The sequence below is a fragment of the Vespa mandarinia genome, chromosome 3 (assembly GCF_050613455.1).
Source record: "Vespa mandarinia isolate Hongniang chromosome 3, ASM5061345v1, whole genome shotgun sequence".
Lineage (NCBI taxonomy): Eukaryota > Metazoa > Arthropoda > Insecta > Hymenoptera > Vespidae > Vespa > Vespa mandarinia.
In genome coordinates, this window is record NC_140812.1 from 6,565,458 (window position 1) to 6,587,320 (window position 21,863).

The 21,863-nt window shown below is 27.1% G+C and overlaps 5 protein-coding genes and 1 long non-coding RNA gene across 10 annotated transcripts; 2 read left to right on the plus strand and 4 right to left on the minus strand.

The window, feature by feature from the left end:
- Position 1: 1 nt before the first annotated feature.
- LOC118449487 (sialin) lies at positions 2-6,218 on the minus strand. Of its 2 annotated transcripts, XM_035884069.2 has the most exons (6): positions 4,173-4,189; positions 3,998-4,029; positions 3,000-3,843; positions 2,590-2,909; positions 2,276-2,520; positions 2-373 (listed from the first exon to the last, which is right to left on the minus strand). In XM_035884069.2, exons 1-6 carry the CDS (start codon positions 4,184-4,186, stop codon positions 209-211), a joined length of 1,620 nt encoding a protein of 539 aa, XP_035739962.1. In that variant the 5' UTR covers positions 4,187-4,189; the 3' UTR covers positions 2-208. The 2 variants fall into 2 exon arrangements, with proteins under 2 accessions (XP_035739962.1, XP_035739963.1); XM_035884070.2 differs by lacking the exons at positions 3,998-4,029; positions 4,173-4,189 and adding an exon at positions 6,019-6,218.
- Positions 6,219-7,594: 1,376 nt separating this feature from the next.
- Hacl (2-hydroxyacyl-CoA lyase) lies at positions 7,595-11,659 on the plus strand. 2 transcript variants are annotated; one of them, XM_035884065.2, is made up of 12 exons: positions 7,595-7,813; positions 9,095-9,236; positions 9,322-9,406; positions 9,520-9,701; positions 9,815-9,991; positions 10,101-10,342; positions 10,431-10,616; positions 10,696-10,771; positions 10,844-11,081; positions 11,149-11,256; positions 11,325-11,448; positions 11,517-11,659. In XM_035884065.2, exons 1-12 carry the CDS (start codon positions 7,769-7,771, stop codon positions 11,610-11,612), a joined length of 1,701 nt encoding a protein of 566 aa, XP_035739958.2. In that variant the 5' UTR covers positions 7,595-7,768; the 3' UTR covers positions 11,613-11,659. The 2 variants fall into 2 exon arrangements, with proteins under 2 accessions (XP_035739958.2, XP_035739960.2); XM_035884067.2 differs by lacking the exon at positions 9,095-9,236.
- Positions 11,660-11,673: 14 nt separating this feature from the next.
- On the minus strand, positions 11,674-12,927 carry LOC118449490 (uncharacterized). 2 transcript variants are annotated; one of them, XM_035884077.2, is made up of 3 exons: positions 12,758-12,927; positions 12,100-12,189; positions 11,674-12,034 (listed from the first exon to the last, which is right to left on the minus strand). In XM_035884077.2, exons 2-3 carry the CDS (start codon positions 12,183-12,185, stop codon positions 11,782-11,784), a joined length of 339 nt encoding a protein of 112 aa, XP_035739970.2. In that variant the 5' UTR covers positions 12,186-12,189; positions 12,758-12,927; the 3' UTR covers positions 11,674-11,781. The 2 variants fall into 2 exon arrangements, with proteins under 2 accessions (XP_035739970.2, XP_035739969.2); XM_035884076.2 differs by lacking the exon at positions 12,758-12,927 and adding an exon at positions 12,362-12,703.
- An 11-nt stretch (positions 12,928-12,938) lies between these two features.
- Positions 12,939-18,313, plus strand: Faf2 (Fas-associated factor 2). Its single transcript, XM_035884072.2, has 8 exons — positions 12,939-13,274; positions 13,351-13,431; positions 13,596-13,824; positions 13,895-14,081; positions 14,217-14,390; positions 14,493-14,588; positions 14,670-14,982; positions 15,065-18,313. Exons 1-8 carry the CDS (start codon positions 13,215-13,217, stop codon positions 15,227-15,229), a joined length of 1,305 nt encoding a protein of 434 aa, XP_035739965.1. The 5' UTR covers positions 12,939-13,214; the 3' UTR covers positions 15,230-18,313.
- Positions 17,480-19,043, minus strand: LOC118449489 (serine/threonine-protein kinase RIO3). The gene is made up of 5 exons (XM_035884073.2): positions 18,803-19,043; positions 18,421-18,537; positions 18,144-18,325; positions 17,921-18,021; positions 17,480-17,750 (listed from the first exon to the last, which is right to left on the minus strand). Exons 2-5 carry the CDS (start codon positions 18,513-18,515, stop codon positions 17,487-17,489), a joined length of 642 nt encoding a protein of 213 aa, XP_035739966.1. The 5' UTR covers positions 18,516-18,537; positions 18,803-19,043; the 3' UTR covers positions 17,480-17,486.
- Positions 19,044-20,010: 967 nt separating this feature from the next.
- On the minus strand, positions 20,011-20,905 carry LOC146873123 (uncharacterized). 2 transcript variants are annotated; one of them, XR_014982005.1, is made up of 3 exons: positions 20,656-20,905; positions 20,388-20,549; positions 20,011-20,219 (listed from the first exon to the last, which is right to left on the minus strand). It is a non-coding gene; the product is annotated as an uncharacterized LOC146873123 (long non-coding RNA). The 2 variants fall into 2 exon arrangements; XR_014982004.1 differs by having other exon boundaries at positions 20,648-20,905.
- Between the last annotated feature and the right edge of the window lie 958 nt (positions 20,906-21,863).

Below are 21,863 nucleotides of genomic sequence, written 5' to 3' on the forward strand. Positions count from 1 at the left end.
ATTTTATGTTGATTAGAAATATTTTTATAATTTATATAAATACATAATATATTATATCATAACAATTAAAATAACATTGATTTAATATTATCAAATCTTTTTTTTTAATTTTAATTCCGATTTTCTATATTTTATATTATATTTTTCCGATTTCAATTTTAGAAACAAATAATTAAAGCATTATAATCAAAGTATAGGAAAGCAATGCCTATGTCGTTCCAGCTTCTGCCTTTCCCCTCTCTGCATCTGGTTGATCTTTAATTTCATTCCATTTTTGTATTTCTCCACTTCCACCAATAATAAAAATAACCATACTCAGAATGCACACACCAGCACCAATCCAAAATAGTATTCGCCATTTATGGATTGGATTCTAAGAAAAAAATATATTTATATACCATCAAAACGATATTATTAAATGCAAAATAAATAAAAACAATTGTGTATGTACATATAAAAACATCCTAATATATAAAATGGATGTAATATATGATTGCTATATAATAAGATAAAAAGAAATACAAAATGCTAAATAATTATTTAATATTACGTAATTATTTATATTGCGGGTATTATTTTTCATATTAATGAGCAATAAAAAATTATTAATTTTTTATTTATTTTTATTTCATATTTATTTAAAAGTCATATAATAATTACATATTTTTAGCTTTAATCAATTTCTAAACATAAAAATATCCGAACAAAATTATTATTTTTGATAGTAAGAGAAATTGTAAATATTTCATGTGAAATTTCCAACACTTCTTAATAAAATTCGAAGAAATTCTTAGAATGTTCTGTTATATTCTAATATATGTTCATTACATGATTTCTTCTTATATACTATGCATACGGAAGCGGTGATAAAAATAATGACAATGATGAAAGCTTTGATATATTAGCAAGCAAGCATGAAACGTAATGTAATGTGCGATTTTTCTTGACGAAACGATGCGTTGACATATCTTGTACTATAAATTATTGCATATAATTTATATAAAAACAAGTAATATCTAATAGTCGTTATCACCATGAATTTTATTGGAAATCTTAGGCACGTTTCGATAAAAGGAGAAACTTCCCACGTGTTTGGAATATTCTATTTTGACATTTTGTACGCGCATTACCTTTCTAATCCAATAATCATGCGCAATAATGTAAATCTGATGAGAGAAAACTAATATAATAGCGTCAAATTATGATTAATCTTATGTGAATGCAATTCCTGTTGCATATACGGGAAACGAAACATGTTAGCATTTTATCACATTCCAGTTTGATAATTGTATTTAAAAGATGACTGATCCAATTTTATTTTGAATACAAGATACGTACAATTGTCTATAACGACCTGTACAATAAGATACACGAAATATGTAGTACAAGATAATATCAAGATACTGCATATATAAGAATCGAATTTTGCAAGGAAGGCATATGTATTAATATAAAATAAAGCTCATACTATGAGATATACAGCATAGCACAATGTATTAACATGATGTTCGATTTGAAAAAAACAATTTTGTACACGAGATACATATACAACGGTACTATACGATACGTAATATAAGACATACGATATAGTACAGGGTAGTATTAAAGTATTAGATATGTGAGAAGCAATTTTGCACAGTAGAAACATATACAACTGCCTAATGAAGATTGTACTATGATATATAAAACATAGTAACAAGGTGTTTGATATGAGGAAAGCAATTTTATACAGCATATATACAAGGGCTCGATACGATACATACCATGACATACGCACGATAGTAAATAATAGTACTGTAATGTTAATAATATGCAAAAAACAATTTTGCACAGAAGGTACATATACAAAAAAATTAGAACCGCCCGTACTATGAGATATAGAACATAATACAAAGTAGTACTAATCTGCTGGATATGCAGAAAGCAATTTTGCACGTAAAGCATATAGACTTTAATGAGATCGTATTATAAGATATATAACATAAAACAGAACAGTATTAAGACGTTGAACATGAAAGTACTAAAATTGTTACATAAAGCGTATATGTCAACTTCTTAATACTATCTAAACTATGCGATACACAACCTATAGAATTTTTCCTACGATACGAAGTTGTTAGATATGCGAAAAGCAATTTTATATATAATATATATACGTATACATATACCTATATATATTATATTACCTATACATATATATATATATATATATATATATATATATATATATATACGATAAATTAAGAAATTTATTTAATCAAATGAGTAGACTCACCCCATATTTGCCTGCAATTTCTTCCACCATCGTCGGTATTATCACACTAGATATACTCCCAACAGTATTCATAATTCCGTATAAAAAACCTGCAAAGTTTGGAGAGATATCTTGATTGTTCGAGAGATTCGCTATACTCGCCGCTCCGTTGAAACCCAAAGCAAAGAACAAGAATACGTTAGCAAGATATAAGGAACATTCGGCATAACCAACTAATATTAAAAAGATGCCTGGTAATAGATGAGCTGGAAAAAAATATAAAATAATATTCTGTGCAAATTGTTATTTTCCATTTCTAAGCGTTCACTACCTACAAAATATAGTAGCACATTTTCGAAGTTTAGTGACACTCATAAGTTGTTTCTTTTTAATGTTATCGCCAGCCCAACAAAAAAAGAAACCAAATAACATTCTACCAGCCCAAGGAAGACCAGCAGCAGTACCGCCTTTGGTAAGTTGGAAACCTAGTGCTTTCGTCATGTACAACATTAACGAATTTTGATAAAAAAAGAGTAAGAAAAGATTGCCAAAATGGCAGATAACAAGACTGATGAACGGAATCGAAGTAAATATTTGTTTGATCGGTGTCTGCTTTAACGTAGGCTTTTGCATTCTCACTATTCCAGCTTGAGAACTGAAAGTATATAAAAGAAATAATTATTATATTGATATTTTACTTAGAAATAAATATCAAGATCAATAATTTGTACACGAAACAAATTACTTTAAAATATATTCTTTTTCCTCTTCGGTTATACCCGGATGTTCCATAGGTGAATCAAAAGTTAACAATGCCCAAAATATTATCCATAAAAACATCATCAAAGATGGTATGTACCACGCAGATTCCCAGTTTATATAATCAGCTATAGCAGCAACCATAGGATACGTGAAGACAGTACCAAACGTACCACCTAAAAGAGACCAAACAAAACGCGCTCGTTCATCAGGAGGTGCCCATTTGGCAACTAAAGTGTGACAAGCGGGAAAAGTAACGCCTCCGGTTAATCCTATAATCATTCTAGCGAATACGAGTGCACCCCAATGAATTTGTGCTAGTACAGGAGTGATTAGACTTATAAAAGCCGCTAATACAGATGTCCAAAGAATTGCCTTTCGTGGACCCCATTTCAAGGCCATCAGACCGCCAAGAAAACATCCAGGAAGATATCCGTAACCGTAAGCAGCTATTAACTGTCCGCGAATATGAGGACTCCAATCAAAAGGCAATCCATTAAAAAGTTCAAAATTTGAAGGTCGACTTGGTTGTTCAGCTTGGTCATCTGTTTGTCGGAGAAAGCGTTCACCTTCACCTTCAATCTCTTTGGTTTCGTAAAAGTTTAATTTTCTGTCCATAATATATTCTTCGATGAAATCAATCGGTTCGAGCATCAAAAGAGATCGCCGTTGACGTTCATTGTCATTGAAACATGCACCGGTTACATCTTCGGTCGGTAAAGTCTTGATCATTGGTACTGCCAAGATAGGCATTTGTAAACGACACATGTAACTGGTCCAACAGCAAGTAAACATCATTAAGCATATTAATATTCTCGTAGGAATCCATCCTGAAATTAATAATGATCGAAAAGTTTTAATCATAATTTATATATAAATTATAATTAATTTATAATTATGCAATCGTTATGACTAATATATCGAACTTTAAGACGTTTGAAATTTAATCAGATCATTTTACAGATCATCTTTCTAGTGACTTACGTAACAATTTCCAGATAAACGTTGGGTGTCTTCTAGAAATAATGATACGTACAATTTAGTTGTGCTCGACGGTCGATCCACAAGCTAGTCGTTCTTTCTCTTTTCAAAGATAATTATTACGTGAAAGAGAAACGAATGACTTTGTGGTTCAATAATCAAGCATTACTAAACATACATTATATTATGCATTGGTGCACATCACCAGAGAAACTAATTGATTGAACTATTATAATCTACTAATTCTTTTATACGGATTTACAAAATCTAAAGATTGAATTTGGAGCAGAAACTTTCTTATTTCAAATCTTTTCTCATTACATATTTAGTTTTACGTTATGCTATTTAAATCGTTATAGTAACGAATATAAACGTGAAGTTAACTGTTATTATTCAATAGAAAAACTTTAATTACGTATAAGGAAATATTTTATTTTTTACCAATCGTATTTTCGCGTTCGCATTAATGTGTGAATTGAAAAAGTACTTTGTCGAGTGACGAAGTAGAAACTTGTATAAAATAATGAGTGAATGGATATAAATAAATGTTAATGTTATCATATATATGCTCATGTAATACAAAGAATTCACAAATCTCGAATGGTTAAATAACTATTTTTAAATTGCGGTTTTAAAATACTACTCGATTATTTTTATCGGAAAATCATGACAGTTTATATTCAAGGACGAATCAAATACACTTGGTTATATATTATCCGACGATATAATATTACGACTTGAATAGGTACATACGAGAGATCACCGTAAAAGAAAAATTGCAATTTATATGTTCTCTTGTAATACCGTTCGAACTGTCGCAGTTAGATTGACTAGGATAATCTGTACTATCAAATTACAAAATATTTGTGCGGATATATGCATCGACTTTGTAATGTGATCGATAATTTCATAACTTTGTAGTCAAATCGATGAAATTTATAAATAAATGATTACCCAACCATATTTCTCCCGTTAATTTAGGAAAATTTACATTCTTATATATTATTTATAAACGAATATAATAATTCTTGTAGATATTTTATGAGTTGCTTCAGACAAGTTAGAATTCAACTAAAAAGGTTAAGTAACGGACACAAAATGCAAAATATGCCAAAAATGCCGAAAGCAATCGTAATCATCATGTCGAACTCAAGGAAATTTACATTTACCTAGGATCGAAAGATCAACAATGGCGTAGAAATTTACATTGATGTTAATTTCTACTTTTATTTGAAAAATGAATTCCTTCTATATAATATAATTCTATATTCTATATAAGAATTACATAAAATTATGCCCTGTGAATATTGTAGAATAATATCGCAGGAAAACAAAATCGCATAAGATTTATAAAACATGAAATCGCCAATATCATTCGATACTACGCTACTGAAAAGTAGAAAAGAAAACCGTTGACTTTCTTCGGTACAAACGTCCGGTAATGACAACAAGAGTGAAACATCGAAGGAAAGTCGGTGATCCAATATATTTATATATATATATAATATATATATATATATAATATATATATATATAAATTATATATTCTTATATAAAAATAAGAATATTATTTCAAATTACTTTTTAGAAAAATGATAATTAAGTGATAGTTGTGCTATTAGGTGTGCTATCAACCGGTATAGATCGCATGCAATTTATTGTTTGAGCTACTTTTACCAACGACCAGATTATCATGTTTGAAAAACTCATTACTTTCACTTACAATTAGTTAGACTGTGCGCTGCATAAAGAACGACAAGTTTTTCGCGATTTCGTATTCTTTATAAATTTGCGAAAATAATAGCTTTTGTTTGTTCTCTGTTGAGTTGTGAAAAAAGCATAGAAAAGAAAAATAATAATAAAAAATATAAAAAAAAGTATTCAAAAAAAGCGCACGTTTCTTTTATTTTTCTTTTAATTTTAAAACAGATAATAAAACGTGTACAATATATGATGTTAACTAGGACATTTCGAACAGTAAAATATCTTAATATTCTATCGAATATTCGAGTTGAATAACTTACTTGAAATGAATATTTGTAACTTCTTCTTCATTCTACTCACTGTCGAGCAAAGAAAAAAAAAATCAAATCACGTACGATCAAAAGAACATTTAGACAATCTCAACTTGACAATACTAGTTCGTGCAAATAATTGGTAAAGTGTTACAAGAGACAAATTTCGGAAGTTGTCGCACGAAATAAACTCTACCAACCTAGATGAAGGACTGGTGACATTGGACATCGAGACGCGTATTTATATATCCTGCTGTAAGTAAAAGTGCAGAGGTGGAGGCTCGGATAAGCTTCTCTTAAGGGTAGAAACTTTTTCTTATAATTTGTACATTTAAATGATTTAAAAATTTTTCATCGATTCAGAAAATGTTGTCTTTTCGAGATTTAAATTGTTATTATTATTATTTCAATTATTCAAATGTTATGTCAAATCAATCAATAAAATATCAATATTTTATGTAATAATGATTTTTATTATATAATAAATTATTATATATATATAATATATATATATATTATATATATAATATATATATATATATATGTATATATATATATCAATTATTGCGAGAGAGAGAGAGAGAAAGTGTGTGTGTGTCTGTATATATATACATATGTCGACAATTTTTAAACTGTTTACCACTATCATTCGTATTTACACCTATCAAATATATATTTTCTTATTAATTAATTTATGATCACTTACATATATATTTTTATAAATAATCGATGTACAAAATGTTCATTTCTCTATTTTCAGTTTTTCTTTTAATATCTTTTATCATTTCATTATTCATATAAAAAGTTCACATTATAAGAAATTATAAATAAATAACATTCTAAAAATTTGCAATAAATTTATATTTACTTTCGTAAGAATCATTTAAGTGTAAATAGATCTATACTATAGAATATTGAAAATAATATTAAACACATTTTAAAGCAGTTTTGCAAACAGAATTTTGTTCAAAAATATGTATAACTGCGTTTTATTTTTGATTTATGATCTTATAGTCCAAATACAGATACATGAATTAAGTATGAAGTATATACTTTTTTCGAAAATAAGATTTAAAACCTAACTTCTTACAAATCATTTACTTTTACAAATTATATACATAATTAATATACACAATAATATATACACATATAGATACACATATATACATACACGCGCGCGAGCATATGTGTGTATACGGTATATTTAATCGTACGAATTCTTGAGCATTTCGAATTGCATGAATTATTAACTCGTTCAAGAAAGATTTTTCTAAACTACTACAAGTTTTTCTGTAATTACTAAATTGTTAAGAAACAGTAAAAATAAGGATAAATAAGTATTTTGTAACTAAATAAGATATTTTACATATAAAATCTCTTTGACGTTACGTGTTTATTAACGTAACAAAATATATCTAAGACATTTATCTAGAAAATACTTATCAGAATTCATAAAATTTTTATTATTCATGAGCTCAATAATTTGAAAATAAAAAAATATTTTATATATCATCTTTATACCTATAGATAAATTTATCGGAATGATAAGCACTTATTCATATGAATAATTCGTGATACATATATATATTGTTATTGTCCGTTTTACAATTCAAAATATACCAGTGATTATTAATGATGAAATGAAACGTTGACTTACGACGAAAATACAAAACAATTTAATCGAAGCTTTTTTGTAGACGATTTAAACGAAAAAAATACTTTCTTTCAGTATATTACATTTTGTGAATTTTTAGGGAAAATGAAAAACGGTAATCAAATTATGGCAGAAGCCCTTAAACAACAGGTATGTTTGTAAAAACTGACATTATATTTTTTAGGTTATGTATTGTTTTACACTAATTCATCATTTATCTTTGTTTATCTTCATTTTTATAAAAAATTTTTAAAGTGAACGAATATAATCCAATATAAATTTATATGATAAAATTTTCATAATTCAATATTGAATCTTGTTAAATAAGTACTTAATTATCTATATTTGTACATCTGTACATTATGAGTATTGTAGTGTAAAAAAAAATGGATTAAATTATTTCTATTTTATATTTATTTTTTTTCACATATGTTAGATATTATATCACAATTTTTCATCGAATTCATGTCAAAATATGCCTATTGTATTCAAATCAGTTTCTGTTAGGTAGTTGAACTCACTTTTCTCTTCTTTAATATTCGAATGTGTTATATTTCTTTTTGAAGGAAATTTCAAAATGATCTATCGACTTCCTATCATTGTAATTTACTTTTTTTCAATAAAATAATAATGTTTTTTTGAAATTCTGATCTTGTAATAAATAAATAATAAATCAAATTTAAATATATATATATATATATAAATATATATATATATATATATATATATATATAAATTACAAATTTTATAATATATTACATTTGGATAATATTTTTAATGCACAAATATTATCTGAAATTGATTGTAATCTTTTTTGTCTTACTTTTATAACTCTGATGTTCTTCCCGCGGTCCAATAAGTGATGCTCGAACATTATCTTCTTCGTAATCCATATAAACAAATTTCACCTGTATCAAAAATTAATTATTCCAAAATAACGTTATTACGAATTCACGAAGCAAGTTAAATACGAATACTTATTGATATGTTCCGTTATTAAAAACAATTTTAATAGAAGTATGGCTTATTTCTTTGTTGTTCACTCACTATCGGCGTATAAAGAATTACTTGCTTTATACGCCTTTATGAACGTGATAATAATGTATATGGATTTAATGCAAAAGTTTATCTTTTGCTACTCTCACTGTACGTCAAACTTACAAATTATCATATTTATCGATTATACATATTTAATATTTGTTCATATTTTTGTAAAAATCTCTCCATTTAAAATAATAGATAAAATAAACTATATACTTTATTCCTATAAAATTAATTTTTTTTACACATAATAATGATAATAATTACCAATTTTTGACCTATTTCAATTCAGTCTAATTTTGATCTAATAATTAACAACTTTGATCGAATTTAATATAGATTAACTAATTTACATTTTCGTTTTATATGTCTATTTACATGATTTCATAGGGACTAGAATATGTTTTTGGTATAATGGGGCATCCAGTGATAGAACTAGCTATAAAAATGCAATTAGCAGGTCTACGATATTTAGGATTCAGAAATGAACAAGCTGCATGTTATGCAGCTCAAGCTTATGGTTATTTAACAAGTAAATACGATTAATCGAATTCCATACTTGTCACATTATATATTTAGAAGATAAATTTAATAATATTGAATTTATAATCAATTAGAAAAGCCTGCAGTTGTATTATGCGTATCTGGACCTGGCTTACTTCATGTTATAGGTGGCATGGCTAATGCACAAATTAATTGTTGGTAAGAAGATTTAATAAATGTAATGTATTATTTAAAATTTTAATAATACATTATAAAATATGTAATTACTCAATGAAGTCTTTAATAATGGATCATTATTAAAATTATTATAGGCCACTTTTAGTAGTAGGAGGTTCATGTCCTCAAGATCATGAAGGTATTGGGGGTTTTCAAGAATGGCCCCAAGTAGAAGCTAGTAAGCCTTATTGTAAATATGCAGCTAGACCATCATCTGCAGCTTTGATTCCTGTTCATGTAGAAAAGGCAGTACGATATTCAACCTATGGTAGACCAGGTATATATACATTATAAATATTATTTTATGTTTCATTTTCTATTGTTTATTGTATCATTTATTTTTATGTTTAAACTTTATGTTTAATCTTATATTTTATATTTTATTCAAAGGTGCAACTTACTTAGATTTACCAGCAACAATATTAACGCAAAATGTTAATGAAAAAGAAATTGCACTAGTCTTACCTTGCCCTGAACCACCATTGATATTTCCTGATAATAGACAAATTGAGGAAGCTGTTAATATATTAATACAATCAAAAAAACCATTAGTTATAGTAGGCAAAGGTAAAAAATAATTCTGTTTTTAAATTAAAAACTAAAACAATCCTATAAAAATAATAATTTTTCAATTATCAATAAAATTAGAATTGTTTTTGCAAATAATTGATATCAGGAGCTGCTTATGGTCGAGCTGAGCAACAAGTTCGGGAGTTTGTCCACTTAACAGGAGTTCCTTTTCTTCCAACACCAATGGGAAAAGGAGTTGTTCCAGATACGGATCCATTATGTATTTCTAGTGCAAGAACATATGCTTTGCAACAATCTGATGTAATATTATTATTGGGTGCTAGGCTCAATTGGATGCTGCATTTTGGGCGTCCACCTCGATTTCAAAGCACTGTAAAAATTATACAGGTACTGGAATAAATGTTATAGGAAATTAATTATTATGTAGTATTCTTAATTAATTAAATATTTTTAAAATAAATCAAACTCATTTTAGGTTGATCTTTGCGCAGAAGAATTACATAATTCCATTTCATCTGCAGTTGCTATACAAGCTGATATAAATTGTACAGTAGAGTCTTTAATAAAGGCACTGCTACATCGTAAATGGAAAATTACTAAAGATTGTCCATGGTGGAATGAACTTAATTCAAAAGCAGATAAAAATAAAAAAATTGTACAGGTATAATTCTATTAATTACATTACATAATATATGCTTCAATATATTATTGATAATTGTGTGTAATATTTTAACTTGCAGCAAATGTCTTTGAATGAGTCTGTACCATTAAATTATTATGTGACTTTTAAATGTATACAAAATTTTATACCAAATGGTAAGTTTTATGTTTCAATATTATGATTTATATTAAGATTTATATCAATGTTATATTTTATTATTTACATAGACTGTATAATTTGCTCCGAGGGTGCTAATACAATGGATATCGGACGTACTATTCTGTTAAATAATTTACCTCGTCATCGCTTAGATGCTGGAACATTTGGTACTATGGGTGTAGGTTTAGGTTTTGCAATTGCAGCTGCTCTATATTGTAAAGATAATGTGCCTGGAAAGAGAGTGCTTTGCATTGAAGGAGATAGTGCATTTGGATTTTCTGGAATGGAAATTGAAACTATGTTTAGGTAATATTTTAGTTCTTTCCCGCAGAAGTCTAGGATATTTCCAGCAAAATATTTTATATCTTTCCAGATACCAATTACCCATTATTGTTATCATAATAAATAATAACGGTATATATAGTGGTTTGGACAATAAAACATTTAAAGAAATACAAATAACTGGTGATCCAACACAAACGTAAGTTATTGTATGATTGAACATTGTTAAATATAAATATTTTTTCTAATTAAAAATTTGTGATAAAGGATCCCACCTCATAGCTTAACATCTGGTACTCATTATGAAAAAATGATAGAAATGTTTGGAAAAAAAGGCCATTTTTGCGTGACTGTAGAAGAAATTCAACAAGCATTGAAAAAATCATTTGCAGTAAGTTATACTGAAAAGTTCCAACCTTATATTATAATATTGTTTTAATACAAAATTACATTTTGTAGGAATTAAATGCGCCAAGTTTAATAAATATAATGATTGACCCTCAAGCTGATCGCAAGGAACAAAAATATACTTGGCTCACAGAGTCTAAGCTTTGAAATATCAATTTATTAAATTTTAAATCATAATTTTAAGATAATGAATTGCTGGGTTTTATGGAATATATAAAAATATTTACATATCAAATATAAAATTATAATTTTACTTACATTATAAAAAAAGGTAGAAAAATTGTAATGGTACAATATAATTATTTACTTGCATTAATTATTCATTGTTTTCTAAAATCTTTGAAAATCTATTTATAACAGAGACAAGAGGGTCTACAATATCTGATCCACTCTTACTATTGGTATCATTAATATTATCATCTTCACATTTCTCTTCTTCTTCAATAGTAGATAAATCTATACCTTTTTTGTCAATTATTTTTAGTAAATTTTGATTTGTTCGTATGACTGCTGCACTGAAATCTCCATTATCTCTTACAAGGTCATTTATTATATCCAATTCTTTCTTTCTACAAATTAAAGAAGATCATATTAAGAAATGTTAATAATATTATACGTAATTTTATATTATTACATTTTTAATGTAATATTCCAAATGTCTTCCAATGTTTCTTCAATTAATATTTCAGTATCAGAATTTCCTCTTTCAAACATTGGCATCTCTCTAAGCAAGCAAACATGAAGTTGAATAATATTCTTTTTATATTATATCAAAATAAAAATTATATATATATGCAAAAACACACATGTATATATAAATTATAGGTGATATGATATATAATTGAGGTTAATATATATTAAAAATATAGAAAGAATTTATAATGATATATAGTTACTTGTATCTTCTATAAAAATTCCTAAACTTGTAAAAATATTAAATAGTCTCAATTTGTTTCTTAATAAATGTCAAGAAACAGTATTCAACCTTTTCCATCAGCTATTATTAGTTTGAAATACAGTAAAACAGATATGTATGAAAATTCCCGCCATTTTATATAATAGGAAAGAACTATCTATTCTGTATATATCATTAATAGAAAAATAGTCACACAATCAAAAATAATAATATTAAGAAAACATTCATTGATCATTAGCCAATCAGTTTAGAGAAATTTAAAAATATTATTGGTTATCCACAATAAGGGAACAATAGTTTTCTTCGTTAAAAATATATCAAAGCATTTGCTGAAACTTATTTCTTTCAAAAATTATCAAGAGAGTGTTTATCTTACTTGATATTTTGAACTTGCTTTCTATTAATAATTTACAAGAAAATAGCTTATTTCTAGGAGACTTATGAATTATAATAATGATCTACCAATAACAATACAGGAGTTTGTTGATTGGTGATCCCTCGGTGTGCAAGGATATGACGTCACTTGTAGTCGTGTCGCATGAAAGAGAACCTTGAAATTGTAAATTATCGTAAAGAGACATGACATCGAAAACATTCGGCGAAAAGCAAAGAAATGAAACGAAACGTATTGTAACAATAATAAGTGGAAAACCGTAAAACTTGCGATAGATAAATTAAAAGTCAAATTCCTTTGTATCGCCCTACAAATGTTCGCACAGTTTTTTCGATATTTTGATCGTACACTTATTCTTTGTATCAGCTGATGAATTTGCTATAACGTGAAAAAAGTTTTTAAAAATTCATATTTACACTTCATTGACACAAATATTGTCATGGCAGACCTCCTAGAGGAATTAAACGGTGATCAGACTGAGAAAGTTATTCAGTTTCAGGTAAAAGAATATATTCTGCTTTATTACAATCTAAAATATTATTCCTATTTTGTTATAATGTATCAATTACTTTTAGGATCTGACAGGCATAGAAGATTTATCTGTCTGTAGAGATGTTCTACAAAGGCATAATTGGAATTTGGAAGTGGCTGTTCAGGTATTTGCAAATATCTCTAATAGGACATTTTTTATTGTCCATGGTGATATATATGTATATATATATGTATATATATATATATGTATATATATGTATATATATATATATATGTATATATATATATATGTATATATATATATATATTTTGTCTTATATTATGGTAGGAACAATTAAATTTATACGAAGGACGTCCGTCAATGTATGCACAAGATTCACGATCGAGGCCACCACAAGTCGTTGACGACAGTAGTTCTAGAATATATTTTAACCATGCAAGTAGTCCGAGTGGTGGAGGCGGTGGTCTTCTACCCTATATCTTTTCTATGTGTTATAATATAATATGGAGTATCTTGCAGCTAGGTCTATCATTATTTAGATCAGAAGTCAGGCCCAGTACGTATAACATGAACATAGTAGAAACATGAAGTTAACGCATTTAAAACAATATGTCTTGTTCTTTAAGTTTCTTCTGATCCAGTGGAAGATGTAATGACATTCATTAGATCATATGAAGAACGTTATGGCATTATCCATCCTGTATTTTATCAGGGTTCTTACAGTCAAGCTCTATCTGATGCCAAACAAGAGTTAAGATTTTTATTAGTTTATTTACAAAAAGATGAGGCCCAAGATACTGATCAATGGTGCAGGTAAAGTTTATAATAATTAATAATAGTAAAAATTTATGATAATATATATATATATATATAGTAAATAAAAAAAAACAAATTATATATAAATGAATCTTTTTTATATGGCTAACATCAAACAAGTTTTTACTTTAGAAATACATTGAATGATCCTGAAGTTATACGATTTATGAATACTCATACATTATTTTGGGCTTGTAATGTACAATCTGGAGAAGGCTATAAAGTTTCAGAAGCTCTTAAATCTGGCTCTTATCCTTTCTTGGCTATTATTGTTTTAAAAGACAATCGAATGACGATAGTAGGACGGTATGTAGTAAGAATTGAATTCTTAAAAAATACAATACTTCATTTTTCATAAAATATAGCCAATAAATATTCTAGAAACATTCTGAAAAAATGATTTTGTAGGATGGAAGGTACACCATCTGCTGCTGATTTAATATCACGTTTACAAACGATTATTCAACAAAACGAAATTAATTTAATTCAAGCACGTCAAGATAGGTAATATAACTTTTAAATTGATCATGTAATTGATTAATTACAAAAGTAACAAGATTCCATATGATCATTTGTGTATTATAGAGCAGAGCGTAGCGCTGCGCAGTCATTACGTCAACAACAAGATCGTGCATATGAAGAATCATTACGTGCTGATCAGGAAAAAGATCGTAGAAGAGAGGAAGAGCGTAGGGCTAGAGAAGAACAGGAGGCACGTGAAAAGGAACAATTGAATGCCCAGGAACAGGAAATAGAAAGAATTCGTCTTGAAAAAAAACTTACTGTTCAAAAAATACCCATGGAACCTGAACCTGCTAATCCTAATGCTTGTCATCTACAAATTAAATTGGGTGAAAGGACAATGAAAAGGCGATTCCTTATGTCTGACACAATTGAAGTAATACGATATTTAATTTTTTAAGCTTTTGTTTAGCTTAATTTTTCAAGAATAATGTCAATAATTAATATATTATTTACAGGACGTATATCATTGGATATTTAGTCAACCGGATTCTCCTGCAAGTTTTGAGATAACAACAAGTTATCCTAAAAGAATCCTATATCCATGCAGAGATATTTTAACTTTATCATCAGCTGGCTTAACCCATAGAGAAGTTTTGCATGTTAATGATTTAGCTGACTAACCTTGATTAATAATTCAATAATTCATTCTTAATATTTTAAGTATCATTCCAATAAAAGAATGATACTATCACAAGAGAAACTTATCAAAAGATTATAATATATATATATATGTATATGTATATATATATATATTTGATACATTCTAGTATTTTACGCAAAGTTCAGTCTACTGAGATGAGAAAATAGTTATAAAACAATGTCATTATATGAACAATATGATACAAAGATAAGAATTGAAAAGGTGTTCATTGTGTTATAATTTTGGAGAGAATTGTTGGTATTAAAAAATGATGGCCATAAGTAATATGTTCATTAAATATATGACTAGAAAAAGATTGAATTTTGTTTAAAAAGTTGGGAAACAAAAACATACCCACTTTTGTTTAAGAACAGACAAATGTGCATTATATTTTGCTTGAGATAATTTATATATTAATGAAGTGGAGTATCCTTATGCGTTACTATTATATGATCAAAAAAATTTATAAAATCTATGATTCGTATACAATTGAAGGAAAAGAATGTTTTAAATTGCATTGGTCATATATATGTACCGCAAATGGCATTTTAATGGCATAAAAATAAAAAATATCTTGATTTAAATTCGATTTGGAAAAAGATAATGTACATTGGGTTATATACATTATGTTTTTATTTTATTAAAGCAAAAGAAAATTTAGTATTTAATTGGCATTTATACTATTATGTACAAAAACAATGCTAACACCATTGGTTTCACTGCATTTAAATATAATTTAATAAACTTGTAGCATTTCTATGCAGATAAAAATTTTATTAAAACAAAACTAACTGAACTGCATATAAAGATTTATGCAATTATCCGCATGGCTATGTACATACATTAACTTACTAGAAAGCAGAATGTTTAAGAAAAATATAAGTTATTTTGTAGCTTTGTATATTGGTTGTTTAAACCAAAGAAAAATTAAACAATTAGAATCTATTTAAATAATTAATTCTATATTTAACATAACAACGTTCCTTTTTTTTATGCTGGCCATTTCATAATTTTTTTTGATCCATACAAAATATGAAAGTATAAATGAATAAATAATTTAAATCTTTATAAATTGTCAGTGTGCAAAAGATCATATTGAATGAAATAGGTATGTATTCATAACATTTGTGTATTGTTTATTTAATGAAAAAAAGAGTAACATTAATAAAGAAAGGAACAAATACGACATATAAACTTATCAAAAAGAAAAACACCTTTTGTGTGTGTAATCATTTTTTTTACATTCTTGCTTTCTACCGTTTTAAACATTTTATGTATTACGTAAGTATATAAATTTTCATAATTATTATAAGTACAATTAATATTTGGGAAAACATATCTGATATTTATGAAATTAATTTGAAAATTATATCAATTGCAAAATGAGATTTTAGGATAATTAACATAATTAAATTTTTTGTTACTATTAAAATAATGAGCATAAGGATATTATAAACAAATTTTCAGTATTTTTTCATTATTCAAGATTATTACTAATATTCAAGATATTACTGATTTGTTATGTATAAAATTATGTTGCAACATTAGAATTGTTTTATATCATATGAGTTTATGCATAACTCATATTACAGTAATTTTAAGGTTATAATATTTTTTACATTTGACGCAGTTCAATTAATACATTATTCTTTAAATTTCTAGTCTTGTTGCACATAAACGTACTTTGCAATTGATATTTTATCCTTAAAAAAATTATTTATATATAAAAATATCAAATGTTAATAAACACACCCATCTATCTAAATGATGTAATTTTCTGATATTTATAGTATTTCCCATGTACGTATTGTAATTTTATATCAAAAAGGTAAAAATGATTTTTCTTACAAAATTAATTAAAGTAAAAATAAAAAGAAATGAAAAAAATAAAAGATGAGAAAAATGTATGCTAATCAATATGTCGCTAAATATTAGAAAAACACCATAATATTAATTTGATACTTTAACAAAACAATATTTATTTCAATCAAGAAAAATGTGGAAACTATAAATTGTAAAATTTAAATAGGTACGAACCTTGTTATATCAAATACTTTTATATATTTAATATCAAGCACTCCTGTTTTTGATTTCACAATGTATTGCAATTAAAATTGTAAACTTGATCAAGAATACAATACAAAGGCAATGAATATTTCATTTAATCAAATATTTCATTTTCATTGCATAAGACTGCTAAAAAAACAAAACTAATAGAAGATGTACTCTTTTATATCTTATTTGGAATGAGGTCTTGCCTTTGCTTTTTCTTTTGACCATTGTGCATGACTGTGAGCACGCAAACTATTAAATACTTTATTATTTAATTTTACATCAAATCCACCTGTGTCTCCTGTATCAATACCAGGTGGAAATTGTAAAACCCTGCATGCATTTATCCTTGATGACATTAACATATCATGCTTTGTTACAATTTGTGATCCTTCACCTACTTTTTTATAGCCACAACGAGGTATTGAAGCATACTCCTTCTCTACACTCTAAAGTATTTAAAAACATTTACTTATCATCACTACATATTATAATTAGTTGGCGATGTAACGTATAACTTCTCTAAATATATTATTTGAGAAATTGCAAGAGCTTTGTAATTATTTAAAGTCTTTTTTGTTACCTATAAATAAAATTCATCATTTATATATTTACTTACTACAAAACGGTCAAAGTCTTTATTCGCATCATCGGTATCTGTTTTTCTTTCATCTGGTTCCTCAAATGAAGACATTCGATATTTAGTATATGAAATATTTACTATAATGGAAACATAATGAAATTAATAAATAACTTAATATAAACTAAGGCAATATAAATTTGACAGAGAGAGAGAGAGAGAGAGACAGAGAGAGACAGAAAATATATATATAAATTATAACCTTTAGAATCACGATTAACTTTTGTTTCAGTACGCTTTAACATCATGTCATATTCTCGATTATATTGAGCTTGTAGCATTTGTGCAATTACAGCATCGCTATCTGTATCATTTGATTCATATGTATCATATATCTCTGTAATCGGCTCTTCTTTTAAAGAATCTTTATATTTTTTCAATTCTCTATGTACAAAGATATAATATAAAATAAACTATACATACATTTTGATATATATATATATATATAAATAGATCTTTTATACATATATAATAATTACTTTTCTTGTAAGCTTTTTGCAAGTTGATCAGAGGTTATCTCCAATAAACTGACAGGATCTTCTACTGATTGAATTTTTCTCCACGGTGAAGTCATTATTAGAATATAATAGGAAGCGCTAAATAAATAATAAATTTATATTATATACACGTAATTGAAATAATTATGAAATAGATAAATATATAATTTTTAAATAGATAAACAGAAAAGAATAAATATACTTATATTACGTTTCTCATATAATATTGAAATAATTACAAAGATTATAATATCGATATCGATTACGATCAAATGTGCAATTCTTAAATGTAATTAGCAATATTTTATAATGAGCTTAAATATATACAAATATATTGTTTTATGAGGTAGAAAAAATTATTTACCACTGATAAAGGGAAAGATGAATCTTAAAAACCAGGCGTAAAATTACAATACGTTGAGAAATATATACGAAAAACAAAATATAATATAAAAATAGAACTTCCCGTTGACTTAACACAAGTGTAAAATATATGGGCGACAAAGGAGTGCCTACAAGTTTAACTCTATACTTATAAAGTTAGATAGCGCGCAATATAATTTTTTTTTTTTTTGTATTTCTATTATGTATCATACAAGACTACAATCGTTTGTTAATTTCACTAAATAAAAAAAAAAAAAACTGCCTACAAATACAATTCTATATTTATAAAGTTAGATGGCGCGCAACATCGTTCTTTTTTATTTGTCAGCACTTTTTATAATAAAAGTTCTAAGCCGCTGAATTAGTGAACTAAATCGTACAGTACTGCTATCTATTATTTCTGAATGAAACTAGATCGTGCAGAAGTAACGATTCGACTCCATTGAATCAAGAATTCTTTTTTTGTGACGAGTCAATGCATCTCATATTTTTTCTTATAATAACGCTTAATAAATAAATTACAGATTACATTGATAGGTTGATTTTCAAAAAGTTTTCAAAAAGGATGAATAAAAAAATTTTTTTTTTCTACATTAAATATTTTAAGTCCATTTAAAAGTCTATAGACGATATATTCTTTGGATACACAATCTTTTAGCTTATATGGTATAAAAGAAACAAAAGAACCAATTACATTTTTTTAAAATTCATAATAATTTTTAAAAATCATTTTTACATCAATATATAAATATATTCATAGTGTCACTTTTATGATAACTTTTAATTCGCTTAAATCCCATAAGATAAATATAACAATTTCTCTATTATCTCCTCAAATAATCTTTAATATCCGTTACCTTTATTACCAACGTACGGTATGTTATTCGTATATCAAAAACTTATATCTATGAGTCTTAAGATTTCTTATATAATTTCATATGTATATCGGTAACAATAAATAATATATTTTTCTCTTGAAATTCTGATTTTATAATTAATTCGTATATTTAATAATAATATATATTTGTAGTATTAATAAAAATATAATTGTAATTCATTATTATGTATCGGATTATCGAATGTTTTTTTAAAATTTCATCTTTAGAAAATAAGTAAATAAGGAAGAAATTGAAGGATAAAAATATTCAGTCGAATTTAATGTTATTATTTAATAAATACGTTGGAAAAATATACGTAACAAACAGATAACGTTATCCCTGAGATGATTTGCTGTTTCTATTAGCGTAGATGCGTAACAAACATATTCATTCGTACATTACGTACGAAAATATATCCAACCCTTTGGATTTTATTTTGATTTCCTCTATTACATCGTTATCTTTTTTATCTGGGGTAATGCTTGATGAAATTCTCATCGTTCTATTTCAGGAAAGACTCTTTTAGAGAAAAAGAAAAAAAGAGAAAAAAAGTAAAACTATCAAAACAATTTTCTTTAAATAATACTCTAACAGATAAATAGATGAAAATGAAAATTTCTTTCAGAAATGAAAACAGAAGAATAAAATATTACGAATGCACAAATAAATAGAATACAAATTGAAGACCTTTTTAGTAAATCCATAGTATAGCTTATTTATGAACAATTTTCTTTAATTCCTTCTATGCGAGAGTTTTGATAGCTTCCGGCAGACTTCTAACGGTCTTTCGAAACTTTTTCTACGTGGACAGGATTCTCCCATAATGAACGTATTCGAAAACGTGTGGTACTAGAGAGAAATAAATAAATAAATAAATAAACAAATAAATAAATAAATAAAGAAAGAAAGAAAGAAAGAATAAAAGAGAAAGATAGAGGACAGCTTACGATGGTACCGTAAAATCTTTAACGAAGAACGAGACGAAGCAAGCATCGATGCTTCCGCGAGTATACATAGATGCTCGTGCCTTCGAGTACAAAGATAAAATCCACTTAACATGACTGAGATAGGACGAAGATGACGTGGTCGTGAGGTTCGTCTAAGCTCTCTGCCTTTCAAATCGGAGTTTGCATGCTCGGCTTACGTGTTGGTAGCGCCGAGCTATTGGCAAATCGGGATTCGAAGGAGCCACCTACAACGTTGCTGCTGCTCCTTCGTGCAAGTCTAAAGAAAAAGGCGAAGGTGGAGGCGGTTAAAGAGGTGGTGGCGGGAAAGAAGAAGAAGGATAAGGAATAGAAGGAGGAAGAAGAGATGGTAAATCTGGAGGTGGAGTTGAACGAGGAAACGAGGAAACTTTCTCGTATAGATGAGCTTCTTCCTATTGGAATGTTTTGATAGGAAGAAACCATCTAGGGGCTGAACTCAACCCTGATAGGAAATGATTGATCCAGTCGAACGATTATACGATAGGTACTACTTACTGCACTCACAAAGATTGCATTCTGAATCATAATCACGAACGTCTTTTATTATCGTGTGTGTTAGGGAAAAAGACAAAAGAATAAAAAGAAGCAAAAAAAAAAAAAAAGAAAAACAAAGGAAAGGAAAAAAAGAAGCGAAACGTAAGAGATAAATAGTGAATTATTATTTTTTTCTTTATTAGTTGAAATCGCAAAATTCTTCGTGTGAATTCCTATAAACACGATCTCTAAATGATTTTGTAGTCGAGTTAACGACTACCGGAGAGTTAAGTGGTTTACTTTTCTTTCTCTTAATTGCTTCTCGCCTGTAATTACGCTTAATTATATTCAAAAAAAAAAAGTAAAGAGAAAAAGAGAAAGAGAGAGAAAGAGAGAAAGAGAGAAAGAGAGAAAGAGAGAAAAAGAGAAAAAGAGAAAGAAATGAAAGAGAAAGAAAAAGAAAAAGAAAGAAAACAACGATCAAACGTTGATCTTTAATTTTGATAAGAATAAGAAAGAGAAAATGAAGGCTGACTTGTAGTTTCATTGATAAAAGAATAATTATCGGCGCCTCCAATTGTTATTACTTCGTTAATTAATGCTAAAAATAATTTATTCGCGTGGATGTTTGTTAGAGAGAGAGAGAGAGAGAGAGAGAGAGAGAGAGAGAGAAAGAGAGAGAAAGAGAGAGAAAGAGAGAGAA

Coding starts and splice junctions, on each gene's coding strand:
- LOC118449487 (XM_035884069.2), bottom strand. Junction 2,910..2,999: donor GAAAAAGAATATATTTTAAA/GTAATTTGTTTC, acceptor ATATACTTTCAG/TTCTCAAGCTGGAATAGTGA. Junction 2,521..2,589: donor AAAATGTGCTACTATATTTT/GTAGGTAGTGAA, acceptor ATTTTTTTCCAG/CTCATCTATTACCAGGCATC.
- Hacl (XM_035884065.2), top strand. CDS start 7,769: ATGAAAAACGGTAATCAAATTATGGCAGAAGCCCTTAAACAACAG. Junction 9,237..9,321: donor AGCTTATGGTTATTTAACAA/GTAAATACGATT, acceptor ATAATCAATTAG/AAAAGCCTGCAGTTGTATTA. Junction 11,449..11,516: donor CATTGAAAAAATCATTTGCA/GTAAGTTATACT, acceptor TACATTTTGTAG/GAATTAAATGCGCCAAGTTT.
- LOC118449490 (XM_035884077.2), bottom strand. CDS start 12,185: ATGCCAATGTTTGAAAGAGGAAATTCTGATACTGAAATATTAATTGAA. Junction 12,035..12,099: donor TGGAATATTACATTAAAAAT/GTAATAATATAA, acceptor TTTAATTTGTAG/AAAGAAAGAATTGGATATAA.
- Faf2 (XM_035884072.2), top strand. CDS start 13,215: ATGGCAGACCTCCTAGAGGAATTAAACGGTGATCAGACTGAGAAAGTT. Junction 13,275..13,350: donor AGAAAGTTATTCAGTTTCAG/GTAAAAGAATAT, acceptor AATTACTTTTAG/GATCTGACAGGCATAGAAGA. Junction 13,825..13,894: donor TAGATCAGAAGTCAGGCCCA/GTACGTATAACA, acceptor TTGTTCTTTAAG/TTTCTTCTGATCCAGTGGAA.
- LOC118449489 (XM_035884073.2), bottom strand. CDS start 18,515: ATGACTTCACCGTGGAGAAAAATTCAATCAGTAGAAGATCCTGTCAGT. Junction 18,326..18,420: donor GCAAAAAGCTTACAAGAAAA/GTAATTATTATA, acceptor CTTTGTACATAG/AGAATTGAAAAAATATAAAG. Junction 17,751..17,920: donor AAGACTTTGACCGTTTTGTA/GTAAGTAAATAT, acceptor TAAATACTTTAG/AGTGTAGAGAAGGAGTATGC.